This window comes from Trichomycterus rosablanca, chromosome 26 (genome assembly GCF_030014385.1).
Source record: "Trichomycterus rosablanca isolate fTriRos1 chromosome 26, fTriRos1.hap1, whole genome shotgun sequence".
In the NCBI taxonomy this organism is placed as follows: Eukaryota; Metazoa; Chordata; class Actinopteri; order Siluriformes; family Trichomycteridae; genus Trichomycterus; species Trichomycterus rosablanca.
This window is the reverse complement of record NC_086013.1, coordinates 10253359-10269550: the sequence shown is the minus strand read 5'-3', so window position 1 is coordinate 10269550 and position 16192 is coordinate 10253359. Positions and strand designations below refer to the sequence as shown.

The window sequence follows — 16192 nt, the reverse complement described above, 5'->3', positions numbered from 1 at the left end:
TTTGCATCTCATTTGCATCTTAATGTAATTTTTAGCCTAAGAAGGTGGTGTGCAATGTTCGGGTTGAACCACACATTAGCATAAACGTGGTCAGCGATAGAATAACTAATGGTGCGGTCTAAATTACGAACCGGGGAGGTGTTTTATTGTTCTGCCATCTGTACCTCTTGTAAGATGAGTCTTGGTTTAGACACTGTCCCCAGTAATCAAGAGCTCTGGTCTGCTGTGCACTAAAACGTTTGTTTACATCATTTTTCATGTAGATGGCGGAAAATGCACCTTTTTAAAAACTCACATCAAGGAGCACTATATTAAGTACACCCTTATTAAGTATACTTATTTAATACCTTGTAAAACACGCTAGCACACCAGAGCTGGGATCTCGAATACATCGTATCGAATCTCAGCCCTGCCATCCGTCTGTATGAACAACGTTTGGCTGTTGTTCAGACAGGTAGGGAGCCGGATAGGGACCTCATAACTACTGGCAGATTGATGGCGTCTGCACAGAGTAGAGGAATAATGCTGATCAGGGTGTGGCTCTCCGTGCACAGGGCTGATACGCATATGAACTGGTGCAGGTGGAAAAATGCAGTCGGGTACTGCTCACGTATCGGAGGGGATGTGTCAGTTCGCTCTCCTCAATCAGGGGCGGTAAAAATTTAGGTAAAAATTGGATAAAAGGACCCCCATAGGACTGCCACTGACAAGATGTTTGGGTGGTAGACCATTCTCAGCACTGTAAAGACACTAACATAATAAGGACATGGTAGTGTATGTTGTCCTGGAATGAGTGTATCAGGTGCAGCAGTGTTGTTGGGATTTTAAATAGAATATATATTGGGCTGTGGGAGGAAACCGGAGCTCCCGGAGGAGAGCATGCAAACTCCACACAGAAAGGTCATCAAACCCAGGACCTTCTTGCTGTGAGGCAACAGTGCTACCCACCAAGCCACTGTGCCAGTAGAACACACACCCTCATGTTAGTGTCTTTACAGTGTTTAGAATGGTCCACCACCACCACAGGGCAACAGCTGAGCTACAGTCAGCAATATTGTGATACAATGGGATTTGAATAACAGGTATAGCTTGTAACCTAGGTGTACCTAATAAAGTGCTCGTTAATTGTATATATACCTGTGGTAAAGGAGAAACTTTTGGGATTACTTAAAACAGCAATTGCACTGTGTGGCTATGTAGTTGCACTAATACCGAAAGGGGTGTAAAGTCCCACATTACATGATGTGTAATCTGTCTCTTTTCCTCTCTTTTGCTCCCTCTGTGTTCCTCTTTTTTGCAGAATATACTTTTTGCAGATGAGGCAGAGGATTCGTTGCTGAAAGTCATCGATTTCGGCTTCGCTCGCCTGTTCCCAGCGGGCAGCGCGCCTCTGCAGACGCCATGCTTTACGCTGCAGTACGCCGCACCTGAGCTCTTTCACAAGTCTGGGTACGACCAGGCCTGTGACCTCTGGAGCCTGGGAGTCATCCTGGTACAAGAACCATTATTAATATAGGAATTTGTTGAACATATAATATGGACCAAAATATGAAGACACATACATAATACCTATTACTGCCATTAAATGACACCAATGTGTTAAACATGGCGTTAAAACTTAAATAAATAAATAAATAATATAGGAATTTGTCTTTTTTTTTAATACTTTTTTTTATTGAATGCATTTGTTGCATACAATGGACGTAATTAAATATTTAGACCTTTTTAGGGTTTTCTGAGATACAATTTCTGTTTTTACTCATTAATCAACTCTTAATCAGTCAAAACTAAAATGTCTTATTTGCAAGAACATTTAGACACTTTGCTTTGGCACTCCAAACAATGGTCAGGTGCACCCTTTTTTTTTAATGCATTTTCTCCCGTCTCCCCCTTTTTTTAGAGCGTCCAATTGCTCAATTGCATCATGCCGATCCCTGCTCTGACCGAGGAGATCGAAGCTAACCCACGCCCCCTCCGACACGTGGGCAGCAAGCCGTATGCATCTCATCACCCACACATTGACGAGTGTTGTGCCACCTAGCGTTGTGTACGGAGAGACACACCATAAGAGCACTCTTTCCTAATCTCTGTGCAGGCGTCTCTAATCAGCCAGCAGAGGTCGTAATTGCACCAGTCTGACAGAGAGAGGCCCATATACGGCTTAGTCCCGCCCATCTGAACAACAGGCCAATCGTTGTTCATGTAGCCGGCGGAGCTGAGATTCGATACGATGTATTTGAGATCCCAGCTCTGGTTGCAGCGCGTGTTTTTACCGCTGCGCCACCTGAGCGGCCTAGTGCTCTGTTTTTGTATATTTTCTCACCCCTGGAAACCTCGCTGTTTCTGACAATTGCATTTTAAGGACTAGCCCCCCCTTTAGTCTGTTAAATCGAGGTTCCTCTGTAATTACGTTTTTATTATATACTGTATTTCTACAATCGTGTTTTCTTCTCCGTCAGTATACAATGCTGTCCGGACAAGTTCCCTTCCAGACCGAGAAGAAAGGAATGACCTCATCCCACGCTGCGGACATCATGCACAAGATTAAAGAGGGAGACTTCTCGTTGGATGGGGATGCTTGGAAAGGCGTGTCCGTGGAGGCCAAGGATCTTGTGAGAGGTAGATTGAAGTAGCATTGTCTTAATGGAGCTACACTACTAAAATATTGTACAATCCTTATCGAATGTAAAATGCTCAGCATTTAGTGCTTAGTGTAAATTAGATGTTACGCATTCTAATGTCGCCTGAATATTAGTTTTATGCTGCTTGTGCATTAAATTGTTAGTCATGTGGTTGTTTGAGATGTGGCTGGGAGTTTAAAGTACAGAGATAAGCAACATGTCTGTCATTAAGCTGTTGTAAGCAGATAAGAAACAACGGTTAGCACAGAATGGAGGTTCCAAAGTCCAACACCCAACACCCAATGTGATATGACTAGAGCGGTTTAAAGGGAGCTTTGTTCCTTGTTCTTTAGCTATTCCACTGCCAATAAATTCTCCAATCCAGTCAACTGTAATCTTTTTTTCATAATCTAATAGCTGCAGGAAATCAGATTTTGGAAATACTTGGAATACTTTAATTAATAAGCCACATTTCCAGTAGCAAGGTGGTAGTGTAACTACTTTTGCCACTAAATGTATGCAGAAATGCCATTGAGTTTTCTGGGCCCGAGCTCATCTGGGATGGACCAAAAGACAGTAGAAACAGACCTGAAATTTGTAGTGACAGATTTATCGATTTATGAAATATTTGTCTGTTTTCTTATCCAGGTCTGTTAACAGTGGACCCAGCGCGCAGACTGAAACTCTCCCAACTGAAAGAGAACGCATGGCTGCAGGGCGGAGGCGTGTCCTCTACTCCTCTGTGCACCCCTGACGTCCTGGAGTCCAGCGGCCCCACCGTCCGCACCTACGTCAATGCAACCTACAAGGTTAGCGAGCCTTATTTGTTAGACCAAGGCTGGTCAAATAATTAGGGGCCACAAAGACCAGAGTATATGCTTTCATTTTTTACACACCTGTGGAATATTGTATTCAGGTAATAAATCCACATCCATGGCTCAAACTTGTAACAACAGTTTCTTCTTTCAGCTTGATTGTTTGTAAAATGGTTTTGGTGTAAAGGAACACCAGTGGCCTAACAGAGCCCTGATCTCAACCCTATGAAACACCTTTGGGCTGAATTGGAATGTCAATTGCAAGCCAGGCCTTCTTGTTTAACGTTTTTGGTCAGAATGGGCACTGATTCCCACAGACAAAAAAACAAAACCATTCATAATGAGTGGGAACTGCTAAAGCCTCAAGTTAATGGAATGGACTGTCCAACAAGCTAATGGTCATTAATCTGGCATCAAAAAATGCTCAACTTTTATTGGTCATTACAAAAATGGTGAGGGTGGGTCGAATGGATTCCATATTGTTGCCGCCATTGTGGCCTCTACTGTATGTGGTACTGATCCCTGTGTCGACCTGCATCATGCAGGTAAGAAGAAGTGGTTGACTACTGCATACGTATCCGAGGGGGTGTGTGTTAGGTACAGGGTAGGGGGTGCATCAATAGAGAAGATACAAGCGGGTAATTTGATATGACTAGATTGGGGGGGAAAGGGCAAATGCATATCTAGAATAAAACAGAAGCCTTGAGAGTTAAGGACATTGCTCAAGGGTCCAACAGTGCTGCTTGGCAGAGCTGGGAGTTGTTTGCATTTTTACTTCAATTTTCCTTCCAAAATAGTCGTATCCAATTACCTGACTGCATTACGCTTCTCCTCTACTGATGCTGACCACCACTTTTGACTGAGAAGAGCCGTGACTAATACACGCCCCCTCCGACACGTGTGCGGTATCGACTGCATCTTTTCACCTGCACGAGGCGAATTCATATGTGGATCAGCTTTGTGTATGGAGAGACACACCCTGATCACATTATCCCTCGACTCTGTGGAGGCACCACCAATCAGCCAGCAGAGGTCGTGGCTGCACCAGTTATGAGGAATCCCCTCTGGCACCTTTCCCGAACAACAAGCGGATCGTTGTTCGTGTAGGCGCCCAGCCTGCCGGTGGCAGAGCTGAGATTTGAATCGACGAGTGGCATGATTGATAGCACAGAGCCCTAACCACTGAGATACCACAGCTACTTTGTTTGGTGGCTGGTAGATTGCCTGGCAACTTAATAATGGGGATGTTTTGTTGTTTTTTTATTTTTTTCTAATTTTCCCACTCCCCCCAATCTAGTCGTGTCCAATTACCCTGATTTTACGCCCCCTCCAGTCAGTACAGACTGCAATTTTCACCTGCACGAGTCAAGTTCATACACTGACAGGCACTGTGTATGGAGGGCCACACCCCCATCAGCATCATTCCTCAGCCCTGTGCAGGGCGCCATCAGTCAGCCAGCAGGGGCCGCAGTTGCACCAGTTATGAGGTTCTATGATCCGACTTTTTATCCCTAACCCTGAACAACAGCCAATCGCTGTTCATGCCGCCCAGCCCAGTCGGAAGGCAGAGCTGAGATTCGATACAATGTATTCGAAACCCCAACTCTGGTGTACCGCTGCGCCACCCGAGCGGCATGTTTTGTTGTTTTTAAATAACTTACAATTCATGGCATTACTTTCTGCTAAAGTTTTGAAGTAGCTGAGTTCAGAGCCCTAACCACTGAGATACCACAGCTACTTCTTCTTTGTTACTTTGTTTGATGGCTGGCATAAAGAAGAGCCTGGCAACCTCACAAATGCTAGAGTAGACACAGCCAAATGCCCTTTTCAGTCAGCAAGGTTAAAAAATGCCAATCTGACCTTTAATTCTTCACGCTTGTGTTTCCTCCTCAGGCTTTTAACAGGGGGAAGCGTGAAGGCTTCTTCCTCAAGAGTGTGGACAACGCGCCGCTGGCCAAACGCCGCAAGCTGAAAATGACCAGCACAGGAGTGGAGACGCGGCGCAGCTCCTCGTCGTCGTCGTCGTCGTCCTCCTCCTCGGCTTCCATCGCGAAGACGCAGAACCCCGACGACGACCCAAAACTGTGACGCCCGGCTAGATCGACCTGGAGGAGAGGCCACTGAAGAACAGCATTAAGTTTTGTAACGACAGGTGTGAGGCTTTAGGGATTTTCGCTCACGATGGGCAAAGCAGACCGAACAAAACGAACATATTCATTTCATATGACAGCTCATATAAGAATCTTTAATAATGGGCCATTATTGGTGACGTGAGTGAGCTGCCATTTCTGGATTTTTAAATTTGATTAAGGGTTAAAAAAACACGTTCTTTAGTTCCACTGCAAAGCGGGTGCAGTGAGTGGTCTTTAACACCACAGTTTCTGAAGAAATCATGACAGCTTGAGCTTTTTTGATCGAATGTATGTAAATGTGGCATTTAAGCAGGTTGAGACAAGTGATTTCACGAAGCAGAAAGAGAAATAAATTTAGCCATGCCAGGTACCTGAGCAAAAGTCGTGTAGGATAGAAGGGAACCTTTGTGTACAGTCCCACATTTGCATATCAGAGATTTATGTCATTTATAGTCTGTATAAATTTAGACAAACAGCTGGGGTGTGACGATATACATAATATTTTTATTTTTTTATTTTTAATGTACTGCAAAAATCTCATACTGTGGCGTTTACGCCTTTCGGTTGATGCGTGGCAACATCGCTTCGTTCCGGCTGTGCCACTGGGTTCACACAGATCAATATCGAGTATGGAAAGTCATGCACTGATGTGTTATTCCACATTCTGTGCATAGCCAATCGTGTCTGTGTTGGCGCCAGGTCAGCCGGTTCATAACAGAACTGAGAATAAGACTTTAAGTTCAGCGGCAAGCTGTAAAAACTGTGCATCGAAGCAGTGAATCTGCATGGTGCTTCATAATGGGGATATTTTGTTGTTTTTTGAATCCCCCAATTTTTTCTCCCCCCCTAATCTAGTCGTGTCCAGTTACCCTGATTGCGTCCTCTATACTGATTCGACCCTTCACCGCTGACTGAGGACGCCTCTCAACCGACATACGCCCCCCTCCGGCACGTACAGTCAGTACAGACTGCATTTTTCACCTGCATGGGTCGAGTTCATACACTGACGGGCACTGTGTACGGAGAGCCACGCCCCCATCTGCATCATTCCTCAGCCCTGTGCAGGCGCCATCGGTCAGCCAGCAGGGGCCGCAGTCGCACCAGTTATGAGGACCCATGATCCGACTTTTTACCCTCTAACCCTGAACAACAGCCGATCGTTGTTCATGCCGCCCAGCCCAGTTGTATACGTGCCAGCGTATCTTTTTACCGCTGCGCCACCTGAGCGGCATGTTTTGTTGTTTTTTAAATAACTTACGATTCGTGGCATTACTTTCTGCTAAAGTTTTAAAGTAGCTGAACTTAGATTAGCATTCGTTCCAGCATTTACTGCCCTATATGGTAACACTTTATATGTAGTGATTATGAAGTAATTTGGGATTCGGCGTATGTGTTTCAAAAATATTCCTGCATGCAGCGAGTGGAATTATGTGCAGTTTTGTCCTTGTTATGGATATTTGACCAAAAAAAAAAATCCAAATGCAGCTTCTCTTAGTGCAAAAACTGAAATATATCGTGTGTATCGTTACACCCCCCTAAAATTGTGAATGTCAGTGTATTAAAACGCTAAGGGGCAATATATGCATGCCATGCACAGGCTGTTCTAAATGGTTCATTTTAATCACAAGTCTGAAAGGCAACTTGAAGCTTTCACTAACTTCTCCGTAGTTCCAAACCTCAAATTGTTTGATTGGTGCTACTTTATTTAGAGGCGGGAATGATTAGCGTCAGCCTGTGGCCGCACCAAGAGACCGTTGGTTTTTAGCTTACAGACTCTATTTTATTGATATGAACTTGTGTAGTTGTGCGTCGGTCGATAAGCCTGTAGCATTAAAATGTCCTACGCAAAAACATTTGTAGCATTTTTAAATACTCTGTATGGAACCAAGCGCTAAAACGGCAGGTTGTACTTTGATGGCCGCGTTCAGAGCCGTCAAATTCAGTGAAACAGATGTTTTAACATACAGGACAGGAACCTAGTTTGATGGGCGTCTGCGTAAGTGTAGATCCGAGTCGGCTTATTTGCACGAGTCTTGTTCACACCTTCTGAGTTGCCAGGTTTTTCCTGTGTAAAGCTCTTGAATGCTGTAAGCCGTGACTAGGTTGTATCTTTAAAGCAGCGGTCCTTACCCCAAGTGCGTCACGCTTAACCTCTACCGATACAACCCTCCACTTCTGACTGATGAGCTTTGCAACCAACACACGCCCCCTCTTACGTGTGTGCAGTACCGACTGCATCTTTTCACCTGAACGAGGCGAGTTCATATGCGGATCAGCCTTGTGCACGGAGAGCCACACCCTGATCAGCATTATTCCCCAACTCTGTGCAGGCGCCGTCAATCAGGCGCTCATCCCACCCTGTGAACAACAGCCAATCGTTGTTCATGTATAGCCGCCCAGCCCATACGATGTATTAGAAATCCCAGCTCTGGTGCGCTAGTGTATTTTACCGCTGCACCACCTGAGTGCCCCCCCAAACTTTTTTGCACCTTGGAGTCTTTCCATATAAGGTATAATTTCACGGACCAGCGGGGGCGGGAGGATTTAAACTAAAATTATACTACATGACTGAAATAGGTGCGCGTCAAACGTGTCAAGAGGAACAGATGGATGTTATTAAAAGAGAATCCGTTCTTTGACCCACGGACCCGCTGGTTGAGGACCACTGCTTTAAAGATAGCAGAAATAATAATAATAACACATTGATAAAGCAGATCACATGAATATGGGACCAACACCACCAGAAATCATAAGCAAAACTATGGACGATTTATATCATGTTTTTTAAATTAAAGACTTCGGTTCCTAAACGCACTAAACATGTTTCAGTGGAGCGAAATACTAAATGGTCACAATCTATATATACATACTGATCAGCCATAACATTCAAACCACCTCCTAGTTTCTACACTCACTGTCTATTTTATCAGCTCCACTTACCATGTACAAGCACTTTGTAGTTCTACAATTACTGACTGTAGTCCATCTGTTTCTCTGCATGATTTGTTAGCCCCCTTTTATGCTGTTCTTCAATGGTCAGGACTCTCCCAGGACCACTACAGAGCAGGTATTATATGGGTGGGGGATCATTCTCAGCACTGCAGTGACACTGACATGGTGGTGGTGTGTTAGTGTGTGTTGTGCTGGTATGAGTGGATCAGACACAGCAGCGCTGCTGGAGTCTTTAAATACCGTGTCCACTCACTGTCCACTCTATTAGACACTCCTACCTAGTTGGTCCACCTTGTAGATGTAAAGTCAGAGACGGTCGCTCATCTATTACAGCTGTTTGAGTCGGTCATCTTCTAGACCTTCATCAGTGGTCACAGGATGGCCACTGATGGTGGTGGACTATTCTCTGTCGAGCAGTGACAGTGAGATGTTTAGCACAACACACACTAACACACCACCACCATGTCAGTGTCACTGCAGTTCTGAGAATGATCCACCACCCAAATAATACCTGCTCTGTAGTGGTCCTGGGAGAGTCCTGACCATTAAAGAACAGCATAAAAGGGGGCTAACAAAGCATGCAAAGAAACAGATGGACTACAGTCAGTAATTGTAGAACTGCAAAGTGCTCCTATATGGTAAGTGGAGCTGATAAAATGGACAGTGAGTGTAGAAACAAGGAGGTGGTTTTAATGTTAATGACGGACCTATTTTAGGCTTTAATATAAAGCTTGATAGATTATGACATTATAGGATGTTTAGATTGTTTGTAAAACGAGTGGGTTCAAACATCCGAGCTAAATTAGGCAGGACAGAGACTGATACACGCCGTGATTTAGGAAATCAAATCCAACCAATACAGTTAGTGTGGTTAAAATGTATTGTTCAGGTTGCTATTTGAAATCATTGATATCCAATATGTTTTTAAATGTTGTGTTTCTGAACAAAACTTTCATTATTATTTTTATATTATAGGTATCATGTTATAGGTGGCACATGCAGGCTTATTTTCTATAAAGTAAAGATACCACATGCGGCACTTAATACTGCTTGTTGCTGTATCTTGTGGGTGTTGGACGTTCAGTTTAAACTGAATTGCAGATTTATTGAGATGCACTTTTAAGGATCCAGTCCTGCAGGCTTAACAGTCCAAGAGTTTTTGTTATGGATATGGATGTTTTGACACCCCTGCTTTGCTACACCGAGCTTAAAGCTCACTGCCCCACTACTGCTGGGATCCAGGGTTCGAATCGGCTGGGCGTGCGCATACAAATATGAGTGGCTGTGTCTGAGGGGTGCGGGATGGCGAAGTGTCCATTCTATTTATCTACCTAGCTATTTGTCCATCCATCTATATATATATATATATATAGATTGATTGGCTGATAGATACTTGCCTGCTGCCATTCAGACATACTGCTAGTCACTGCCGGCAAATAGAGAAGAACGATCTGCCCTTTAACATGCAGTACTTGAACAAAAATCTGCCACCTCTCAGACTTTCCTGCCTGGATTTTCCAGGACTTTGCAGCAGTGCTTAAATTCTAAAGGGCTTCAGGACATGCGCACTCTGTGCCCCGTCTAGGGTGTCTGATCTAGCACTGTGAGAGATGCAGGAGAATGAAAATAGACTGATCTGTTTTTCACATTTCATACACTCAGTCCTTGCTTGGGAATTTTCCAGCATGTTTTTTTTATCGGACTGGTCTGGATGTACAGACGTCCGGTGATCCATTCACTGCTGTGTGCGAACTGAGAGCTGAATTACAGTTGGGGTCAAAAGTTTACATACACGTGTATGAGAGAAAGTGGTTTAGTTAGTGGTTCTTATACAATAGTATAGAACGCCTTTATTTGTCATATATATGTGTATATATACACGAGTACGGTATATCCGCATGTCCCAGCTTGTTTTGAAGCCATAGTACATCGCCCCTGTAGCCGAACGGGTCAAGGGTTTTGCTCAAGGGCCCATCTGTGGCTGCATGGCAGAGCTGGGATTCAAACTCTCAACCTTTAAACTAATAGCCCAAAGCTCTACCCACTGGGCTACCACTGTCCCTATAAACTATAGCTGATGTTGTCCCTTTGACAATATACATAGGACTAGTTTGACTGCTCCTATTAATACTAATTAAACTATGTACACCAATCTATTGAAGGTTGAACACAAAAAACACAAACTGTCACACTATTCTAAGAGGAAATTTATCCAGATGGTTGGAAGCTGTCCACAAATAAACAGTTCTGCCAGTCGCTCCTGGAACACAGGTCACACTGTCCACTCACAGTCAAGCAAGCATAATTGATTTAACTACCTTAAACTTGACCGAATGTATGTGGATACCCCTTCGAATCGAGTTCGTGTTTTATCCAAACCATGTTAACAAATGTACAAAATCAACCCATAACATTAACTTGGGGAGGCACATTTACTCCATTCCAGTCAGACTGTGGCCAAAAAGGGATCAATTTTCAAGTTTCCACGCTTTAATATTTTGGTAGGATACGGTGAGGGTGGGTGGAGTAGTAATTAGTCGTGTCTGAGAGACTGACACAGAGCTTATAGTCCGGATTAAGCGCCATCTGATTTCCACCTTTTTGGACCGTGCAAAGAAGCTTTAAGGGGAAGAAGATATTCATGTGGTGATGATGTAATGGTGCTCAACCCAAAACATTTTTTTTTGATGGCATTAAAATTTTGGTTCGATGCTGCTGGGAAAACTGCATCGGACGGTAACTATGTAGAAAAGTGATGTCATTTGTTTTTGAAATTCCTAATAAATAGTTTAAAAAGTGAGGAAGGCGCGCCCAGGTGGCACAGTGGGATATTCCGCTTGTACATCAGCACCGACTTTCTGAACTCCTCGGTTCGAAACTCGGTGTTGCCTCCGGTCGGCTGGGCGCCATCTAGCGGGCATAATTGGCAGTGCCTGCAGCAGATACTAATTGGCCAACGTATCTGTAGGGTGGGGGCCCTGATTGGCGGAAGAGACGCCTGTGCAGAATGCAGGGGCGAGAAGAGGAGGGCTGTGCACGTGTCGGAAGAGGCGTGTACAGCGACGTGCTCTCCTCGGATGCGATCTGGTATCTCTCAGCAGCGGAAGACAAAACTGAGTGCGCTAAATCGGGAGGACATTGTGGAGAAAATGCATAAAAAAAAAAAGAAAAAGTGCGGAAACCTTTTGAAGAACCCTCGTATATTAATGCCCATGGTTTTGAAATGAAGTGCCAATCTCAGCCGCTCAGGTGGCGAAGCGGTAAAAACACACGCTGGAACCAGAGCTGGGATCTCGAATACATCGTATCGAATCTCAGCTCTGCCTACCGGCTAAGGCCGAGCGGCCGCATGAACAACGATTGGCCTGTTGTTCAGATATGAGCGGGACTAAGCCGGATGGGGTCTCTCTCCCATGACTGGTGCGATTACGACCTCTGCTGGCTGATTAGAGGCGCCTGCACAGAGATGAGAAAAGAGTGCTCGCAGGGTGTGTCTCTCCGTACACAACGCTGAGCTGCACTGCACTCGTCAAAGTGCAGGTGATAAGATGCATACGGCATGCCGCCCACGTGTCGGAGGGGGCGTGGGTTAGCTTCGTTCTCCTCAATGAGAACAGGGATCGGCATTAGTGGAGAGGAAGCGTGACGCAATCGGGCGATTGGACGGGAGATAAAGGGGAGAAAATGCATAAAGAAGAAATGACGTGCCAATCTCATGGTCGGGTGTCCACATACTTCTGATCACAAGTGTATGTAAACTTTCAGTTTTTTGACTGTGTATAGAAACTCGAGTGATTTTTTTCTGCTCGTGTTCTGAATTGCTGTACGAAGCACTCGCAGGCCGTCGGAGGCCGTCTTCATTTTTAATTCTCGGCTCGCCGCTTCACACGCGCGTGAACAAGCGATGGCTGGAAATCAGAAGTCGGCGTTTAAGGACGGTCGGACGATGAACACACTGATGATACACTTTCATTTTAAAATCTTTTTTACTTGATGAAATGTTTCGTGTTGTTTTTTACTTTGAAGTCGCACAACTTTAGGTTGAAATTGATGTCTTTCCGGCTTATAAAGTAGAAACGGCGCATCTCTTCGATATTTATTACTTTGTATTCTGCTGTATGACTTCCTGCTCGCTTTGTTTGTAAGACAATTTGTCAGTTTGAATGATTTTGGTCCTATTTGTTTTGCTCTAAAGTCTTGCACACTGCACCAGAACTGAATAGTATTTTGTGGAAATGATAGAAAATCATTGCTTTGATCACAAAGCCTTTATGCGTCGCGATGGATCTGATCTGATTGTCTGCTGTTGCTTTCTTTCTTTTATGTACCTTATGTGTTATTTCATGATTGCATGTTTTATTATTATTTCCATTTTTTAAAGAATTATTTGTCTTCTGCCAAATAGGTTGTTTTTGTAAGAAAAATGATCATGAACCTGAAATCGAATGCACTGTTCGAAGGCAACATAAGATGCATTGTTTTTCTTTCCATTGAGAACACTGTTAAATGCCTAACACAAAATATAAATCACTTTACTATTATGATTAGTCTTTTTATTTGTGATCTTATGAACTACATGAGTTTATCATAGATTACAGAGGTCCTGAAACGATAAGATAGATAGATATCCTTTATTTGCCATACACTATATTGCCAAAAGTATTCGCCTGCATTCACATGCATATAAACTTGAGTTCATCCTGAAAAACTTACCATATAGAAGCACTTTGTAGTTCTACAATTACTGACTGTAGTCCATCTGTTTCTCTACATACTTTTTAACCTGCTTTCGCCCTGTTCTTTAATGGTCAGGACCCCCACAGGACCACTACAGAGCAGATATTATTTAGGTGGTGGATCATTCTCAGCACTGCAGTGACACTGACATGGTGGTGGTGTGTTAGTGTGTGTTGTGCTGGTATGAATGGATCGGACACAGCAGCGCTGCTGGAGTTTTTAAACACCTCACTGTCACTGCTGGACTGAGAATCATCCAGCCAACAGCGCCCCGTGGGCAGCGTCCTGTGACCACTGATGAAGGTCTAGAAGATGACCAACTCAAACAGCAGCAATAGATGAGCGATCGTCTCTGACTTTACATCTACAAGGTGGACCAACTAGGTAGGAGTGTCTAATAGAGTGGACAGTGAGTGGACACGGTATTTAAAAACTGGTGAGCTGTAATTATTCAGTATAACCAGCAGGTGGCAGACTAACCACTAGCTCAGTCAGAACCGTGAATTAATTAGACTGGATCCAGACTGCTGAAATGACGGCGTTTTAATAACGATCTAGTCATGCTGCTATTAATCAAAGTGCTTAAGAATTATTTGCATGGGAAATTATGATATATCAAGCATGACCCAGGTGGATATAAGCGCAACATTAAATCAAATACGTCTCATCAATTACAGTCTGCCGTGCTGGACGGGACACAGCAGACTCCCAAAATCTACGTACAACCCCAAATCAGAAAAAGTAGGGACAGTATGGAAAATGCAAATAAAATAAAAATGCAGTGTTCCTTACATTTACTTTGACTTTTATTTGATTGCAGACAACTTGAACCTGAGTTCATTAGTGCATAAAGGCCAAGGGTGCAAGCTTAAGCTGAACGCCCGTGATGTTCGATCCCTCAGACGGCACTGCATCAAGAACCGCCACTCAACAATAGCTGATATAACCACATGGGTGAGGGATTACTTTGGCAAACCTTTGTCAAGCACTACAATACAGAGTTACATGCACAAATGCCACTTGAAACTTTACTGTGCAAAAAAGAAGCCTTATGTTAACCATGTCTAGAAGCGGCGTCGACTTCTCTGGGCTCGGAGGCATCTAGGATGGACCATCACACAGTGAAAACGTGTATTTTTTGGAAAAATGGACGCCATGTGCTCCGGACCAAAGACGAAAGACTGTTATCAGGAACAAGTCCAAAAGCCAGGGTCTGTCATGGTATGGGGGTGTGTCAGTGCCCTTGGCAAGGGTCATTTACACGTCTGTAATGCAGCATTAATGCAGAAAAGTACATTGAGATCTTAGAGCAACATGTGCTGCCTTCAAGACGTTAACAAGACAGTGCAAAACCACATGCTGCACACGTTACAAAGTTTATTAATAAATAAAATGAAGTTGAGCAGACAAAACATGAAATATCTCAGGTTCATCCTGTCTGCAATCAAATAAAAGTCAAAGTAAATGTAACCTTATCCCCATCCAAAGCTAAGCTATGCTATTCACCAATGCAAATTAGAATAATAACAATACTAAATGCTAGGCTAATACTAACTAAAGTAGAGAAACACAAGTAAACCACCAGAAAGAGTGCAGACTATACAAACAATGGAACATCTAACAGCAAAAAGTCAAACAATACAAAACAAGGAAGGAATGAACCAGAATAGGTAATTGTACAGACACTAATTACTAAGAAAATGAGGTGTAGAAAATGACATAGGGGCAAATCATAAAAGACTGTGTGTGGTACAACTAAAAATGACAACTAAAAAAGTCTGTGCTGTGTCGCGCAGGGAACTGCACTGGTACAATACAGTAAAACATCAAAGTTTTATACAGTAATCCCTCGCTATATCGCGCTTCGACTTTTGCGGCTTCACTCTATCGCGGATTTTATATGCAAGCATGTCTAAATATACATTTCACATCATCCTGTGCGCTTCCGATAAGGAGGCTGTTCCAAATCCTTCAACATTTCAACGTCATTTTCACTCAAAAATGAGGGAGCATCCGACGCTGCCTTAGTGATCAAGGCAATCCCAGAATTCATTGCGGGTCGGGTGCTCTTCTCTCACAGAAAAATAAACATGGCTGATGGTGCGGACAAACGAATGGAGTTCTTTTCAAACGTAAATAAAATATTACTGATTTTTAACTTGTATAAACTTGTACCGAGTGTTTTTATTTGCAAGTTCGGGCTTGTCAGGAAATGTAACCGTAATCGGTACATGAAGGGAGATGTTATATTGACATGTTATATTGACATGTTAGCGTGCTGTGCTACCTCAATCCATTGGTTTTAATGACAAGATGCTAAATGCTAAACCCGATGGAATCAGGTTATGAAAATAACCTTAGAAACACATGGTTTTTACTTCGCGGATTTTCACCTTTCGCGGGGGGGGTTCTGGAACGCAACCCCCGCGATCGAGGAGGGATTACTGTATACATCTGTATGTAGGGTTGCCAACAGCGCTGGGATTCTGAACTTCCCGGGTTCGAATCTCAGCTCTGCTCTGCACAATTGGCAGTGCCTGCAGCAGACAAAATTGGCCATCAGGATCCTTGTTAGTAGCCGAGGCACCTGTACAGAAGTGGAGAAACGCGGAGATCGGTGCGTGACTCTCCATGCACAAGACTGGCCTCAAAGTAAGAGCAAAAAAAGAGTGGGTCGGTGGACTGCGGACGCTTGTGTCAGGCAAATATACCTTGCTCGGCCGCGATCGGGGTCTCCAGGAGCGGAAGACAAATTGGGAGAAAAGGCGAATTAATGCATGAATAAAAATACCAAAAAAAAGTGTCCCGGGAGAGAGAATAGAAGGACAATGTCAAGTAAACCGGCACATGTGGCAAAACTATCTGTACTGGACATGAATCGTATAGTGGCTAAATGATTGGAGCTGAGAGCATCACAGGTTTTATCCGGCCCTAA

General features: G+C 43.8%; 1 protein-coding gene across 2 annotated transcripts in view; it reads left to right on the top strand.

Annotated features, from left to right (window-relative positions):
• rps6ka4 (ribosomal protein S6 kinase, polypeptide 4) overlaps positions 1 to 14153 on the top strand; it is a 43384-nt gene extending 29231 nt beyond the window's left edge. Inside the window, exons 15-19 of one of the 2 annotated variants that reach the window (XR_010007630.1) lie at positions 1301 to 1492; positions 2460 to 2619; positions 3270 to 3430; positions 5330 to 5588; positions 14078 to 14153. Coding sequence is in view for 1 of the 2 variants with exons in the window: in XM_062988541.1 (XP_062844611.1) it covers positions 1301 to 1492; positions 2460 to 2619; positions 3270 to 3430; positions 5330 to 5524 (708 nt within the window). In the remaining variant the exon portion in view is untranslated. Of the gene's footprint in view, positions 1 to 1300; positions 1493 to 2459; positions 2620 to 3269; positions 3431 to 5329; positions 7420 to 14077 lie in introns of those variants that run through there. The other variant, XM_062988541.1, reaches the window with a different exon arrangement.
• The last annotated feature ends 2039 nt before the right edge of the window (positions 14154 to 16192 follow it).